This window comes from Halyomorpha halys, unplaced genomic scaffold (genome assembly GCF_000696795.3).
Source record: "Halyomorpha halys isolate HHAL.00 unplaced genomic scaffold, Hhal_1.1 Scaffold460.1, whole genome shotgun sequence".
In the NCBI taxonomy this organism is placed as follows: Eukaryota; Metazoa; Arthropoda; class Insecta; order Hemiptera; family Pentatomidae; genus Halyomorpha; species Halyomorpha halys.
The window spans coordinates 84688-98391 of record NW_027114568.1 but is presented as its reverse complement, the minus strand read 5'-3'; the positions used below and the strand labels follow the sequence as shown (position 1 = coordinate 98391).

Here is a 13704-nt window from a genome sequence, read left to right as displayed (position 1 = left end):
ATAGCTCTTTTCAGTAATTCATCTCAGTCTTTAGAATGATTAGAATTTATAAGATACTGATATTTCCTGTCCTTGTCTATAGCTCAGAAATGTGTCCTTTTTTTTTTTTAAAGATATTGAATTTTCATTCTCGAAATTTGAAATACGAATCATCATGGAAAATAAAGTCTGGCGAAGGACAAAGCTTAAAGTAACTATAAATAACGAGGTAAATCTTTATAGTTATGGAAATTATTAAAATAGGTTGGGCTGTCGTAAGGATAAAAGCCAGAAGAGATTCAACGGAAAGTATTTTCTGCTGCGATGGAAGGATTCTGTGACTACAGATGCCAAAATTCTGCTTAGTACTCATGATGCAGTAAGCTCGGAAAATTGACTCCATGAATTTTTTTTTTCTGATCCCTCTACAACAATCAAACAAGATATGTAGTAGTTACATAACTCAGATTAGATACAACCTTTTTTTACCGTTAGTACTTGAAGATATACGGTGAGATACCTAACTGAGGTTTGAAGAGTCCATTCTGTGAGAATTCGACTTGAAATATTTCGAAGGACTTTATGAATAACTAAAGCCTATATTATAATATCATCTGCAGCCAATCAACTCCAATCGCAATGCATAGTTGATCTGGGATTATATTTAAAGAGCATACTATATCCCACAATAGACCTGCCATTTTAATAATTGAAACCAAGAAGTAGAATAGCGTTTGTCATAGCGATAATTGTTCCTTCTGATGATAACTTATACTAGGTAGTGATGGAGAACAGAAGGAAATATTCAGAATAAGCTGAATAGCTGAAACATTTATATAGCTCTAAGAGCAATAAAAAGTATTTGACTATTTTATGTTTTCTTTTGCCGCACCCCGATCATCTTCTACATAATTTGAAATAATATGGTCTATCATTTATTTATATTATTTTGAAAATATATTAAAATAATTTTGATCGACCATATATGAGCCCAAGTGTTATCTATGATTCTATATCATGTGTGAATTAAATAAATATAATTATAATAATTACAAATATGGCCATATTTAACAATCCTTAAATAGATCCTAAGATCCCGTGATTTATTTCCTCGAAGTACCCATCTCCTTCTATCTTCCTTTATTCACCTACATTGTGGCTACAGACGCCTATTGTATGGAAGACTATCCATTGAACAAGAAAAGAGACTAAAAATGCTAATGAATTGCTTTATAAGATCCAGTTTCGGTGTTCCCAGACGTTCTCATGTCTTACATTACTAATCCGAGCATAGATGACTTTATCCCAGTATCCAGAGACTACACCTCCTTGGAAAATTTGTATTCCATTCCTTAATAACAAAAAAAACTTCCTATATCGTTGACCTCCTCACCTTACGTTTATTCATTCACCTATTAAACGCAAGATCTCAACGTACCGATCCGTATATCCCTACCTACAGAACTGTCTCCTTTTGAAAAATCATTTGCTGTTCGAGCTACCTCATTTTGGAACTCCTTAGCCATATCCAGCCGTAAAGCTTCCTTTTTAACTTCATTCAAACATTAACTATATATCCATATCCAAGACTATCAAACTTCGTGAACTTGTGAATACAAGAAAACCATATAAGCATGGATAAATATATATTTCTGTTCATATTTTATTTTATTTAAATATTATAATATATTCCTTTTATTATTTTCAAAAGCTAATGTGTCCAGACAAAAACTGCTAAAACTGTTCCAAATTGTTATTCTTAGGGACCAAGTGTCCCAGAATAAAAATTGATTTTCATTTCAAATAATGAAATGTCTAAAACTTTTAATTTTAATTTATATAAAATTTAAGTATGTGCTTAGTTTAGTTTATGTGCAGGAGTTTTCTTCGCCATATATTTAAAAAATAATGTATGGATGTATTATATTATAAATCAGAGTGGTAGCTCATATGGACTACAAGGGCTACTTCTATAAAAAGAAGGATTGGAGTGGTTCCATTAGTCCACTTTCCTGTGTCAGAATAATTCAGTATCTACTTTAACTAAGTAACAGCCCATTCTAAACAATGCAATAAAGGCTCTTATTGTTAAATGAATATTCTATAATTATTTTCCATAAATATAATACCGGTTCTATTGAGCTATTTACTTCGTTATTACACACACACACACACACACACACATATATACATGCCCCCCCGCTTTGGAAAGAAGCGATGGATACCATATCATACAGGAGACAGATGGTTTCAGTTTACCGCAGACTTTGTTTAAGGACAGTTAGCGCTTTTCGAACTGTTTCCTACGATGCGGTGAGCGTGATAGCTCGAATGCTGCCTTTGGAACTCCATGTTGAAGAAAGAAGCAGGCACTATGGACGACGCTTACACGTTTCCAGAGAAGAAGAGCGAAAAATAACCATCGACCAGTGGCAGCAGCGTTGGGAGCTTGCTGATTCCGGGAGGTGGACTCGCAGGTTAATACCCGATGTTGGCACGTTGTACGGTCGCCAAAATGGTGAGGTGGATTTTTACATAACCCAAACGTTGACCGGACATGGATGCTTTAGAGCCTACCAGTACCGCTTCAAACTGGACAACACCGCAGAATGCCCTGGATGTCAGACTGTCGAGGAAACAGCGGAGCAGGTGTTTTTCACTTTGCAGCAGAAAGAAATGAATTGGAGAGAGTGTGTGGAGGACACATCACTGCAGAAAACGTGGTGAGCTATATGCTCCTCTCATACCAGCATTGGAACGGAGTGAAGAGATTCACCACAGTCGTCCTCAAGAGGTTGAGAGAGGAAGAGAGTGCTAAAAGACGTTAGTAGCAGGGAAACGTAAAAACCATGTGAAGTAAGCGAGGCGGCACTCAGCCATTTCCCTCCATGAAGTAATGCCTAGCGGCGGTCCCGTGGAGAGGAAATCCCACACAGGGATAGGTACGGGCCTTTCGAACGTGTCTTTTGAAGATTTCCACCGACCCTCGTAAAAAAAAAAACATATATACATGCTTTGTGCTAGGAAAAAAAACTCTTCAGTATTTTCCTCTTTTTGTAAAAAGTTAAGATTGTAATTATCTTCAATAATTATAATTATCTTCAATAAAGATATTTCTTAAATGTTATTACTCCATTTTATTTTTTTTTGTCTATTTCTGAAATTTTTTATAAAGCATAGATATTAAAGACTTAGCGTAGATTAATGTGAAATACTACCCATATACTAAGTATAGGATGATGCTAAAGCGTTTAGTTAAATTTTAGAGCCTAAGTTTATTAATTTTCAACTATTTTTTGTAAAAAATTGTATATGTTATCTTACTCTAAAAGAGTAATTAGTTTTGTTGACGAATATACCGGATTGGTTAGATTGGTTGGATTGGTTAGATTATCACAATTCTTGAAAGTGATTAATTTATGGCAATGTACAATTTATGTTTTTTATTCAATAAAACATCACCATTAGATTTTAGTTAATGATTAAAAATTTTAAAAAATAAATAATAATAATAGCACTATCATTTACTTATTATTAGAATCTACTCTAACAATATCAAGTTTTTTGGTTCATCGCTTTTTGAATAATACAGTATTAGCTAAATGAAGTTATGATATATTTTTTAGGCTGTTTAAATGAGATGTGTTGTTCGTTGTTGAAATTTAAATAATATTACGTTTTTAATCCTGTTGATGCCTGAATTGGAGAAATGATAAATGGTCAGGTATTGGCAAAATTTGAAATGAACAAGCTTTAAGACAACTTCCAGGAACAACTTAATTATATCTTATTCTTTATTTTTATTATTATTATTATTACTTCTAATTTTATTCATTATTACTTTTATTACCAGCAGGAAAACGAGACTGGGTACACAATTCTTAGAGGAAATGGCGATTGGAACGATGTAATTCTGCCTGCGATTCCCAGCGAACAATTCACCCAAAGCATGTACTATCTTATCAAGAATCTCGAACCTGCAAGTCAGTATGAGGCAAGGGTGCAAGCTAAGAACAGGTTTGGATGGAACGAGATGTCAGAGACCTTCATCTTCACTACAAAAGGTGCTAGTAAGTACCGCATCCATTACTTTTAGTCTCAGCTCTTCTTCTTAGCTGCAGGCTAGAGAGTAGTCCCTTGCGCATTATCTGTACGAATCAAGGACTTCTAGATAATAATGGCCATATTCATTTCTTGTTTTCAAATGAACACTGACTATTGAATCAAATTGATAAATAAATTTTGAATTCACTCCAAAATCTCTGAAGTAGAAAAGGTATGAAGAAGAATTATGTATCTAAATTCTGTAATTTCAAAAATTCAACGTTTATTGTCAAAGACACTCGTAAAAGCTAAGGTAATTATAGTTGTTTTACAAAGAAATGAATATGGCTATAAATCAGTAATACCTCACGAATAGCACTTAATTTGTTACCACTGTTTGTTGATTTGGGTTTAACGTCCTCAAGTATTCTTACTAGTAGAAATGACAGTTTATCCTGCAGGGAACTAACCTATTCTCGTTAAAACCCCCTATTAGTAAAAGACGGTTCTGTGATTCAATGGATTGGTGAGAAAACCAGCCAGTATAGCATAGTGCTGAGCAGCAATTTTATGGTATACTGTTGAAGTAGTGAACCGAAGATACTTCATTTCTTTTATTGCCGCAATTATTTCCGGAAGTGGGTTGGCTAAGACACAATATTTTCAACTCTCTGGGCCAAGTTCAGGCAAAATTGTAACAGAAGGTTGATTTTCTATTCCATCAACTGTTTCCATTGGCCTTTCCGTCTTAATAAAGTGACTACCTGATCCTTTAAGTTATTGGAGATTACCTATACCTGACGGTTGTGCGTGGTTACAAATCATCCTTGTATTACTGTTAATAAAAAAACAATTATACAACAAGGACTGTCTTGCTCTAATTTTCTTGAATTGAAGTAGCTGAGCTTCTTTTTTCTTAGTATTAAATGGGTTTAATAAACTAGCATTTTCCGAACAATTCACTTCAACAAAGTTTGTGAGCACAGATTGCCAAGCTCCATTCCCAAAATCGTTCCCAAGTTCAGAAAGTTTTGGCAAGTTCAGAATAAGTCAGTGGAAGTCACCCAACGGTTAAAACTTTTGACGCACTCCCTCGAACTCTCAATATCGGATTTTGTTTTCAAATTTGAATTTGAGTTGATCAAATTCTTTGGTTCGATTATATATGTTCTTTGTTGTTTTGTTCTATATTGTGTAATAGTATCTTATGTTTTTAAAAAATTATGATTTTTTTCTCTAAAGATTTTTTTTTTTAAGTTCAATAATTTTTTGAGTAACTATATCAGTAACTAGGACTTAAATTTTTCCGAAATTTATTTTAAGAAGTGCTGTTCAAGAGGTATTAAATTGTTTTGTACGTAATAGAAGGCATTATTCAATAATTATACAACAGCATTTTATCTTAAATCAATATTTTCATCGCATGATTGTCTGTCACCCCTTACCTAGCTATTTTCTTATACCATCATACAACTAATTTCAAACTATCTTTTTCGTTAAAAATAATTCTTATATTTTATAAATAATATTTTATTACAAATTTTAGTTTATGTTTTTATTATGTTTCACGAATAATCAATGTTATTTTTTTATAAAATGTAAATTAAAATTCTTGCTTGCTTAGGAATGTTATTTCTTTGCAGTTAATCATGCACTTTTATCATTTTTATTTTATTTTTAATAGCATTCCTGTTTTGGTAAATGTTGTCAGGAAGATATCTAATAGAAACTAGAAGGCATGATACCCTGCTCCAATACCCTGGCATATTTTCATATTGCTATGGCATGGACTTATTATTCCTTGTTATATGGGTTCTTGGATTTATTATTACTATTACAAAATCATCTGTCTCCTAAAAGATGCAATTTATATGTTTACATCCTCCTAAGTCTTGGAGATTTAGTAACTGCCAAGGAGGGAGGGAGGTCCAGGATCTTCCTGACTCTCAAATCGAGTGAGATAACTCCATTAACTCATATTTATTTAGAGAAAAAAAAGTTTTGCTTTTTTTTTTTACATTTTTCAGTTATCGAAAAATAGTAGATTAGAATATGATATCCTGGAAAGATTTTTCCTTGAACACACCTATAAAATTGCTACTATTGTGTAAGTAATTCAAAAACCTTATGATAAATAAAATTGGGCAATACAGTTTTGAATTCATTCTCTAAAATACAATTGCACCACATAATAACTACCAGATCAAAGCAATTATGAATTATGAAACTGCTCTATGAAGTGCGTAGTGGTCAATAGGATTAAACTTTAAAAAAATCTCAGGTGTTGGTTTTTTCATGTGAAGAATGTTACTCCAAATATGAAAATCATAAATGGTTGAAAGGAGCAACTCCAGAGGAACCCAGTGGTACCCATGATAGCCAATATTACTGCTTTACCTGAATAGTTAGTGGTAGATCTGTCAAAAAAGAATTCCTTTTTATTTTGTCATTGACCTTCTCTATAGATTATACTATAGTATGGGGGTTACTTTGTGACAACTCTACTTGGTTTGGAACATTCTGTAGAAGAACTCCAGTAGAGAAAGTAATCCCAATTTCTGGCACTGTTTTTGGAATATACTCTTTTAAAATAAAATCAAAACTAATTTTTTTTTGTCAAATGTGCAACTATTCAAGCACAGCAGCAACATGACATAATTTCCACATCATATTAGGACTACCATAAACAGATTTATAACTGAGCAACTAATTTTGTTTTATTTTTCCCTGATCATAATGATAATTTTTTGTTTTCTTCTTACATAAAACTGAGAGATCTGAGTGACTTCTTAGTGGTCAAGAATAGTAATGACATCCTTTCTAATAAATAAGAGCCCAATTAGTGTAATTTTAAACACAACTAGTCTCTGACACAGACAAGCTCTATTTTTTCTTCTTTGTGAAAACTTATCAAGATTTTTTCTTGAGATCCTTCCTAAAACAAAATACTGATAGTTTAAGAACTATTTACCCTGAAACTTAAATGTATAGTTGTTATGAAGTCATGTAAATCATTAATATTTAGCAATAAAGATTAGAACTCTATTAATTGAATTTTACATGAAAATCACTATTTCTAACCAAATATATTTCTTTAAGTAATTTTAATTTATAAAATATATATATATATATTTTCGAATAATGAAAACTGCCTCTAAAAATTCCAAATAGAAAAATATCATCTTAACCAACAGGACAGTTGAGGATGTTATGAAGTATTAAAAAGTGTTGATATGTTGCTCCCATGAAGTGGGTACCTGATACTTTTGGTGTGATGGAAACCTAGTAATTGAATTTGGGTGCTGATCACATCTCATCTTTGTATACTATGGTCAAGAAACTGTGGTTCTTCCAGTAACTTACTAAGTACTGACCCCACAAACCTTTGGAGGTTATTGTACTACACATAGGTTTTTTTTTTGGATTTTTTCACTGTAGTTTATTTTTTTCTTTGGTATTACTTTTTGTTTGCCTATTTCGAGGAATAAATAATAAATCTTAGAAACCCATATAAATCACATTTCATTCTATTTTTTTGTTTTAAATCTCAGTTTGTAAAACATTAGACAGCATTTACCGAAACCTCTTAGTTGGATGTACTGTTATGTAACCAGTAAATATTTTTCTTAGGTGGCTATGAATCTCCTTCTCAACCCGCTGTTTTGTCAGGTTAGTTCCCAATCATCACTTCATCATCATCATTACATTACATTACATCATTTGCATGTAAATTTTCTTAAGCAGGGCTGCACGATACCATTTAATTCTATGTCGACCTTATCTGTGAATGCAACCTAGCTTCTTTAATCATTATTAATTTTACTAGATAATAATTTTAATCTTTTTTATATTTATATTTGTATTTCAGAAATTCATACAATATCAATTAGGCTAATGTTAAGTGTTATTGTTGTTGGAAATCAAACTTATACCTGGGTACAATGGTTATTACTATACTATTATTATGGTTACAATTATATGAGGAGAAGATGGTTGGGGGTGCAGTCAAAATATAACACAAATAAGTTATTTCAACTTATTTGTACTTTATTTTGACCGCACCCCCCAACCATCTTCTCTTCATATAAGTCATCCACAGTCAACTATCTCTCATGATTTCAATTATAGATTACTTCACTCCTCAACAAACAAAAATCATGACAGTGACATGTGTAGATCATAATTCTTAAAATCTTGATCTTATAACTTTCTGTATAATTACTCTATAAAATATTTAGGTAGTAACATTTTGAATATCAACTTTAAAAAAAGTTGAAGAATTGATTATACTTTTGGATTAATTGGTTTAAAGTCCTCTATTGGTTTAACTATTATTATGATTCAAAAGTTTACATCATTTCTAGTTATTATAAGCTATTATTATTGAGTCATAATAAGCCCAAGTACACGTCACTTACTCAATTAAAAAAAACAAAAAAACAGAAGCTTATATATTAGCATATAATTTATTAATAATCTATGATCATTCTATCTTTTAGATGTTTTAACAGATAATCTAATGCTTTTGGTGTTAAAAATTTGTGACAATTAAAATTTAATTTTCTATCCTTTTATGTATTTTGAAATTCATGACTCCTAGTATATGCATGAGTTTTTTCAATATATATTCCTTATTGCCACCTACCATGTTACCATTTTGGTTGTAAACTTTTACATGTATGAACAAATAATCACAAGTAAAAGCTTCTATTTTTTTATTATTACAGAAATATGACTTATTAAATGTTAATTTATAGAAATAACTTATTAAGAATTCAACATATAAATTTAGACTAATATATAGAAAAGAATCCGGACTTAGCGCTGATGAAGTCCTGCAATGTGGAATAAAACGTCCATTACTAATAAATAGCTTTTCTGCCTTCTTTGTACCTTTCTTGACCATTGGTCAGGTCATCTTCCTACAAGTTAAAAACATAATTTTGTTTTTGCATAAAACAATGTTAATTATTGATTGGAAAATAGCTGTTAATGTTTAATGCTAAATCACTTTTAAACTTCTCATAGAACACTGTCCATTTTTTCATTAATACCTTAATACTTTTGGGCTATAGTCCTGGGGAATGCTCTCTCTTAACTATAAATAAACTAATGATCTTTCAAGGTGTAATTAGTACTTAACAATATAAATAATTTTTTTAGAATAAAATAAACAGTCAATATATAGAAACCTTTCTCAACTTTCGGAAAAACAATATAAAGAAATATGGACTTGGTTATAATTTTTACTGTTACGACCTATGAAGACTCCTGGATTTAGTTTTGATAAGGTGATACTGTTGATTTATTTATTCTAAAATAATGCAAACATGGAGATACTCTAATAAATAAAGAATAAAAAAGTGCTTCATTGCTTTAAAAAAATACTGCATTAAAATTCATCAAAAAAACATATTTACATATTTAATTTATCATATTTATTTAGAGAAAGCACACTTAAATTGAAGTGACAAATATACATATATATTAAATTAATAAATATATAAATTAAATCATTCTATTTTTTTTTCTATTTAGGACTTCCTATTTTTACCCCTTAGCGTTTTATTTTAAACTGAAATTTATTGAAATTATTGTTATTCCATTAAAATAATAATAATTATTTCTGTTTTATTTTTTAATCGAAATATTAAAACATGAGCATTATTCCTCTTTCAAGCAAAAATTAATTTAATTGTATAATGACTCAAAAATATTTTGGACAACTGTCAAAATAAAATTTTTTAAACTAAATACAAAATTGTTTGAAAATTTAGTATTTTTATTAATAAAATGTGGTCTCGAATATATATAAATATATATACCTGATAATAGTACTTTTTAATTAGGTTTAATTAACCTTTCTTTTATTTTTTAGCTGATCCTGAATTTCGAGATCTTGGAGTTAGGTCATTGAACGGAAGCAAACAATTCACATCCTCTGCTGTTTTGATTATCGCTCTTGCAATTTTTGGGTTTAACAGGATATAAGCTTTGAAGAGGTTAGTATAAAATAAAAGAAATAAAATATTAATAATTTAAGAAATTGATAGCACTTTTATATAGCACTTTTTTATAGCACTTTTTAAAGTTTTATGAGCTACAAATTATTCTTGGAAAAGAGGAAACATAATTGAAAAATATTTTATTACTACGTAGTTGAAGCACATAAATATTTTAAATCAAACAATTAACTATAATGTTCATAAAATCTGAATTTCCTACTCTTTACTGTATAACTCTTTAAAGAAACTATAGTATAAGAAAACCTTGGGTATAAGTGTCAGTATAAACAGAAAACGTTGGTTGACATTGTAAAATTACCTTGTTCTGAGATAAAAACCTCAGTCATAAAAAACAAAATTACTTGACTTTACTTGAATGCTGATGACATTATTGTAGCTCTGACATTGCAACAAGAGGAAACCTACAGAATAATGACATTGTTGAAAATATCCTATCAAAGAACAACAATGTTGATAATCATGACAATGAAATTAGTAGAATTATTATTATGATATTAGTAGAATAGAAACCAATTCAAAACTCTGAGTAATTATTATTAACTCATAATCATCCAGAAGAATGTTTCCGAAAAATACATTAACTAGAACACTTTTTCCAGCAAATGTTTCACATTCCGCATACACCAAACCATCATCTAAATCAGTTCTTCTAAATCAGACCAAAATAGATGGAAATACATTTTTTTTTTTTTTGTCTTACCAAATTAAAGAGTAGATTCCATTCAGATATTCATATTTTGATAATTGTTTCTCAAAAACAATAATACCTTTAAAGCTGAAACTATTATTGATGGTTCTTCTTATGCCACATATTTGCAGTAAGGCTTGGTTTCAAAAATTAGAACTTTGGTTAAAATCCTTCGAATTAAAGTGGTTTAAGAAAATTATTTCTAAAGCCTGGAAGGAGAAGATAATTAAAACTGTCCTTGGGACTTAACTCTTCATTAGTATTTTAATGAAGAAATAGATAAAATTGTTCCTTCTTTATTTTATATTTTATAGGATCTGTTTTATGTTAAATAAATAAAAAAATTATTTTCATTTTGGTATTTTTATTTAATTTTTTATCAGCAATGGACCAACTTACTTAGTATATTAAATATATATTAATTATTTCGATATATTGTGTAGACCTAAGTCAAATATATTATTTATAATATATTTTTTAATACCTGTATGGTTATGTGTATGTTTTAATATTATATGTTATAAAATATGAATTAATACCATATCAATTTATTTGTTAGAGAATTAGTTATGTGGGCAGAATTTTTATTTTGAGATTTTTTTGTTTTTAATCTCCTGCACAAATAAAGTTTATTATTTTAAAGAATACCCATCATAAATCTGTAACATTTAAAAGTTTCTTTAAAACAAACTAACCAACCTCCAACATTTTTACAAGAACAAACACTTATGATGCAATGAGATACAAAAAAGTTACTTTAGAACTAAAAAAACAAACATATTTAGTCATTTATATTAATTTGGATAGTGGTGTAGATTTAATATAAACGGAAGAAAGAAGGTGCGGTTTTTCGAGATAACTTAAATTAAAAGAAAACTTCATTTTGTGCCAACATTTTAGCCTGTATTGCAGGCCTTTATCAGGTTAACGATATAGAAGATATTAGCAAGTCAATTTATAAATTTCATAAGAATCATCATAAGATGAGGGACAGCAATTTAGGCTGTAACATAATTACAAATCATAAAGAGGTTTTGCTTATGTTCATTCGCCATTCTTTCCTGCAACTAATTTCTCCTTGTATTCAATTAAATGTTTATGAGCCAAGAAAAAAATTAATTTTCTACAAATTTAAAACTTTTGTATTTATATTTAATTTAGGGAATATAGTTTTAGGTTTTTAAGTATTGACTTATTTTCATTACTTTTTACAATTTTTTTTTTTTAGAGTGCACTATGGAGTATAACTAATTCCTTCTATATGTTTCCTGTCACATCAAGGTGCTCCCCATCTAAGACTGAAGCTCAGATTCATATTGCTTTTCTCTTCTAAAGAAAACCAACTCTATTCTTCATGCAATCTTTTTCTTACTATAGATCACAAACTATTTATCAAAACTGTTGATGTATTTTTAACTTGCAAACCATTTCAAAAACCGATATTAAAATTGAATTGGGCATTCCATTAAGTATGTAAATGTGTATAGAATGATATTAAAATAAAAAAAAAAAATGCTTTATTTGATATATTGTTAGCTTAGATTTAGAAGTATAGTACAGATAAAAGTTTTTGTCGGGACCTTCTATACCATATAAGGACCCTATATTTTTGTTAATTCAAAAATATAATTCCTCCTCATTTTATTTAATTCTTATTTTATATATATGTTTCATTCACCTAATTTTAAGTGATAAGTGTGATTGCTGTTTAAAGCTCTATGTATATAACATTTTCCTATGGTGAACACTTAGTCAAGTTTGCCTGTTAATTGTAGGTTATTTTTAAGGTTTTACTAGAAGATATTAATTTTATAAAAATTTGCAATATCTTCAAATATATTATTTTCCTACTTTGTTATATTCCCTATTTTGTAAATTTATTTATTACCTTGTTCATTTAAAAAATGTCGGTGAATCGATTATTTTATGTTTAATACTTTTTATTTTTCTGACATTCTTTCAATTGACAGATTATTAATTATAAAATATAAACTGATTTCCATGGAGCATTCCATTGAAATTATGATAAAACAAAAATATAATCTCTATAACTCTACTCTCTGTATCGTGTAATAGTGTATTCACTTCATCATGTATGCACAACTCACAAAAAAGCATTGTTCTCCAATCCGGATCCAAAATGTTAAAATAAATTTAATTGCAAACCCTTAGTAAACTTGGGTGATGAATACATTTCTAAACAAGAATGTGATTCATACCTAGTAAAAGAATATATTTATAAATATACAGCTGCTAGATAGTTCACCATATGTAGCAGTTAATGTCATAATTTATAATATTTAATTGTAAATAAGTAATTTTATATCCATCATTATACCTTAATAATTATTTAGAGATAAAACAAACCAAAAACTATATTTTTAAGAGAAAACTATGTTTTAACTACCCTATTGTTAAATATTTTAAACATTTATTTGCGCCTATTTCTGATAAAAATAGATAGTACGTCACTGTGTTTAGGATTCATCAAATATTTTATGCTTTGTGTGTTCTTCTTTAAAATAAAAGAAAAAACTACTTAGCAAGCCGAGCTTCAGATCTATCCTAAGTTTTGATGTCTATTCAATAAATGTAATGTGTGTTAAGTATAACATTAAGAACAATATTAGATGTGGTCATTAGTAAATGTTTACCATTTGACGCATTATATATGCACTTACTTATATGTGATTTATTTTGAAAATGTTAAAAAAAAACAATAAAATATATGTCTAATAGATATTCAGCAATTACTTTTTAAAACCCCAATTTGTTTTTTTTTTTAATTTGTCTTTTCTTTTGAATTAAAGATATCTCCATGGTATATTATAAACAAAATAGACATAAGGTTGAATTATGGGACCCCTGAATTTTTTTGTTTTTAAAGGATTCATGTCAGAAATTCCAATTTATCAGGAGGATAACTGTGTACCAATATCAATTATTCTTTCATTTCTTTCATCATCA

The 13704-nt window shown here is 29.2% G+C and overlaps 1 protein-coding gene across 5 annotated transcripts in view; it reads left to right on the top strand.

Annotated features, from left to right (window-relative positions):
* The window catches only part of LOC106683060 (limbic system-associated membrane protein), a gene marked incomplete at its 5' end in the record, with an annotated part of 446735 nt that extends 433256 nt beyond the window's left edge, over window positions 1-13479 (top strand). Inside the window, 4 exon segments of one of the 5 annotated variants that reach the window (XM_067051727.1) lie at window positions 3836-4049; window positions 7654-7692; window positions 9902-10025; window positions 11966-13479. In XM_067051727.1, the coding sequence (XP_066907828.1) occupies window positions 3836-4049; window positions 7654-7692; window positions 9902-10014 (366 nt within the window). 5 annotated transcript variants of the gene reach the window in all.
* Window positions 13480-13704: the final 225 nt, after the last annotated feature.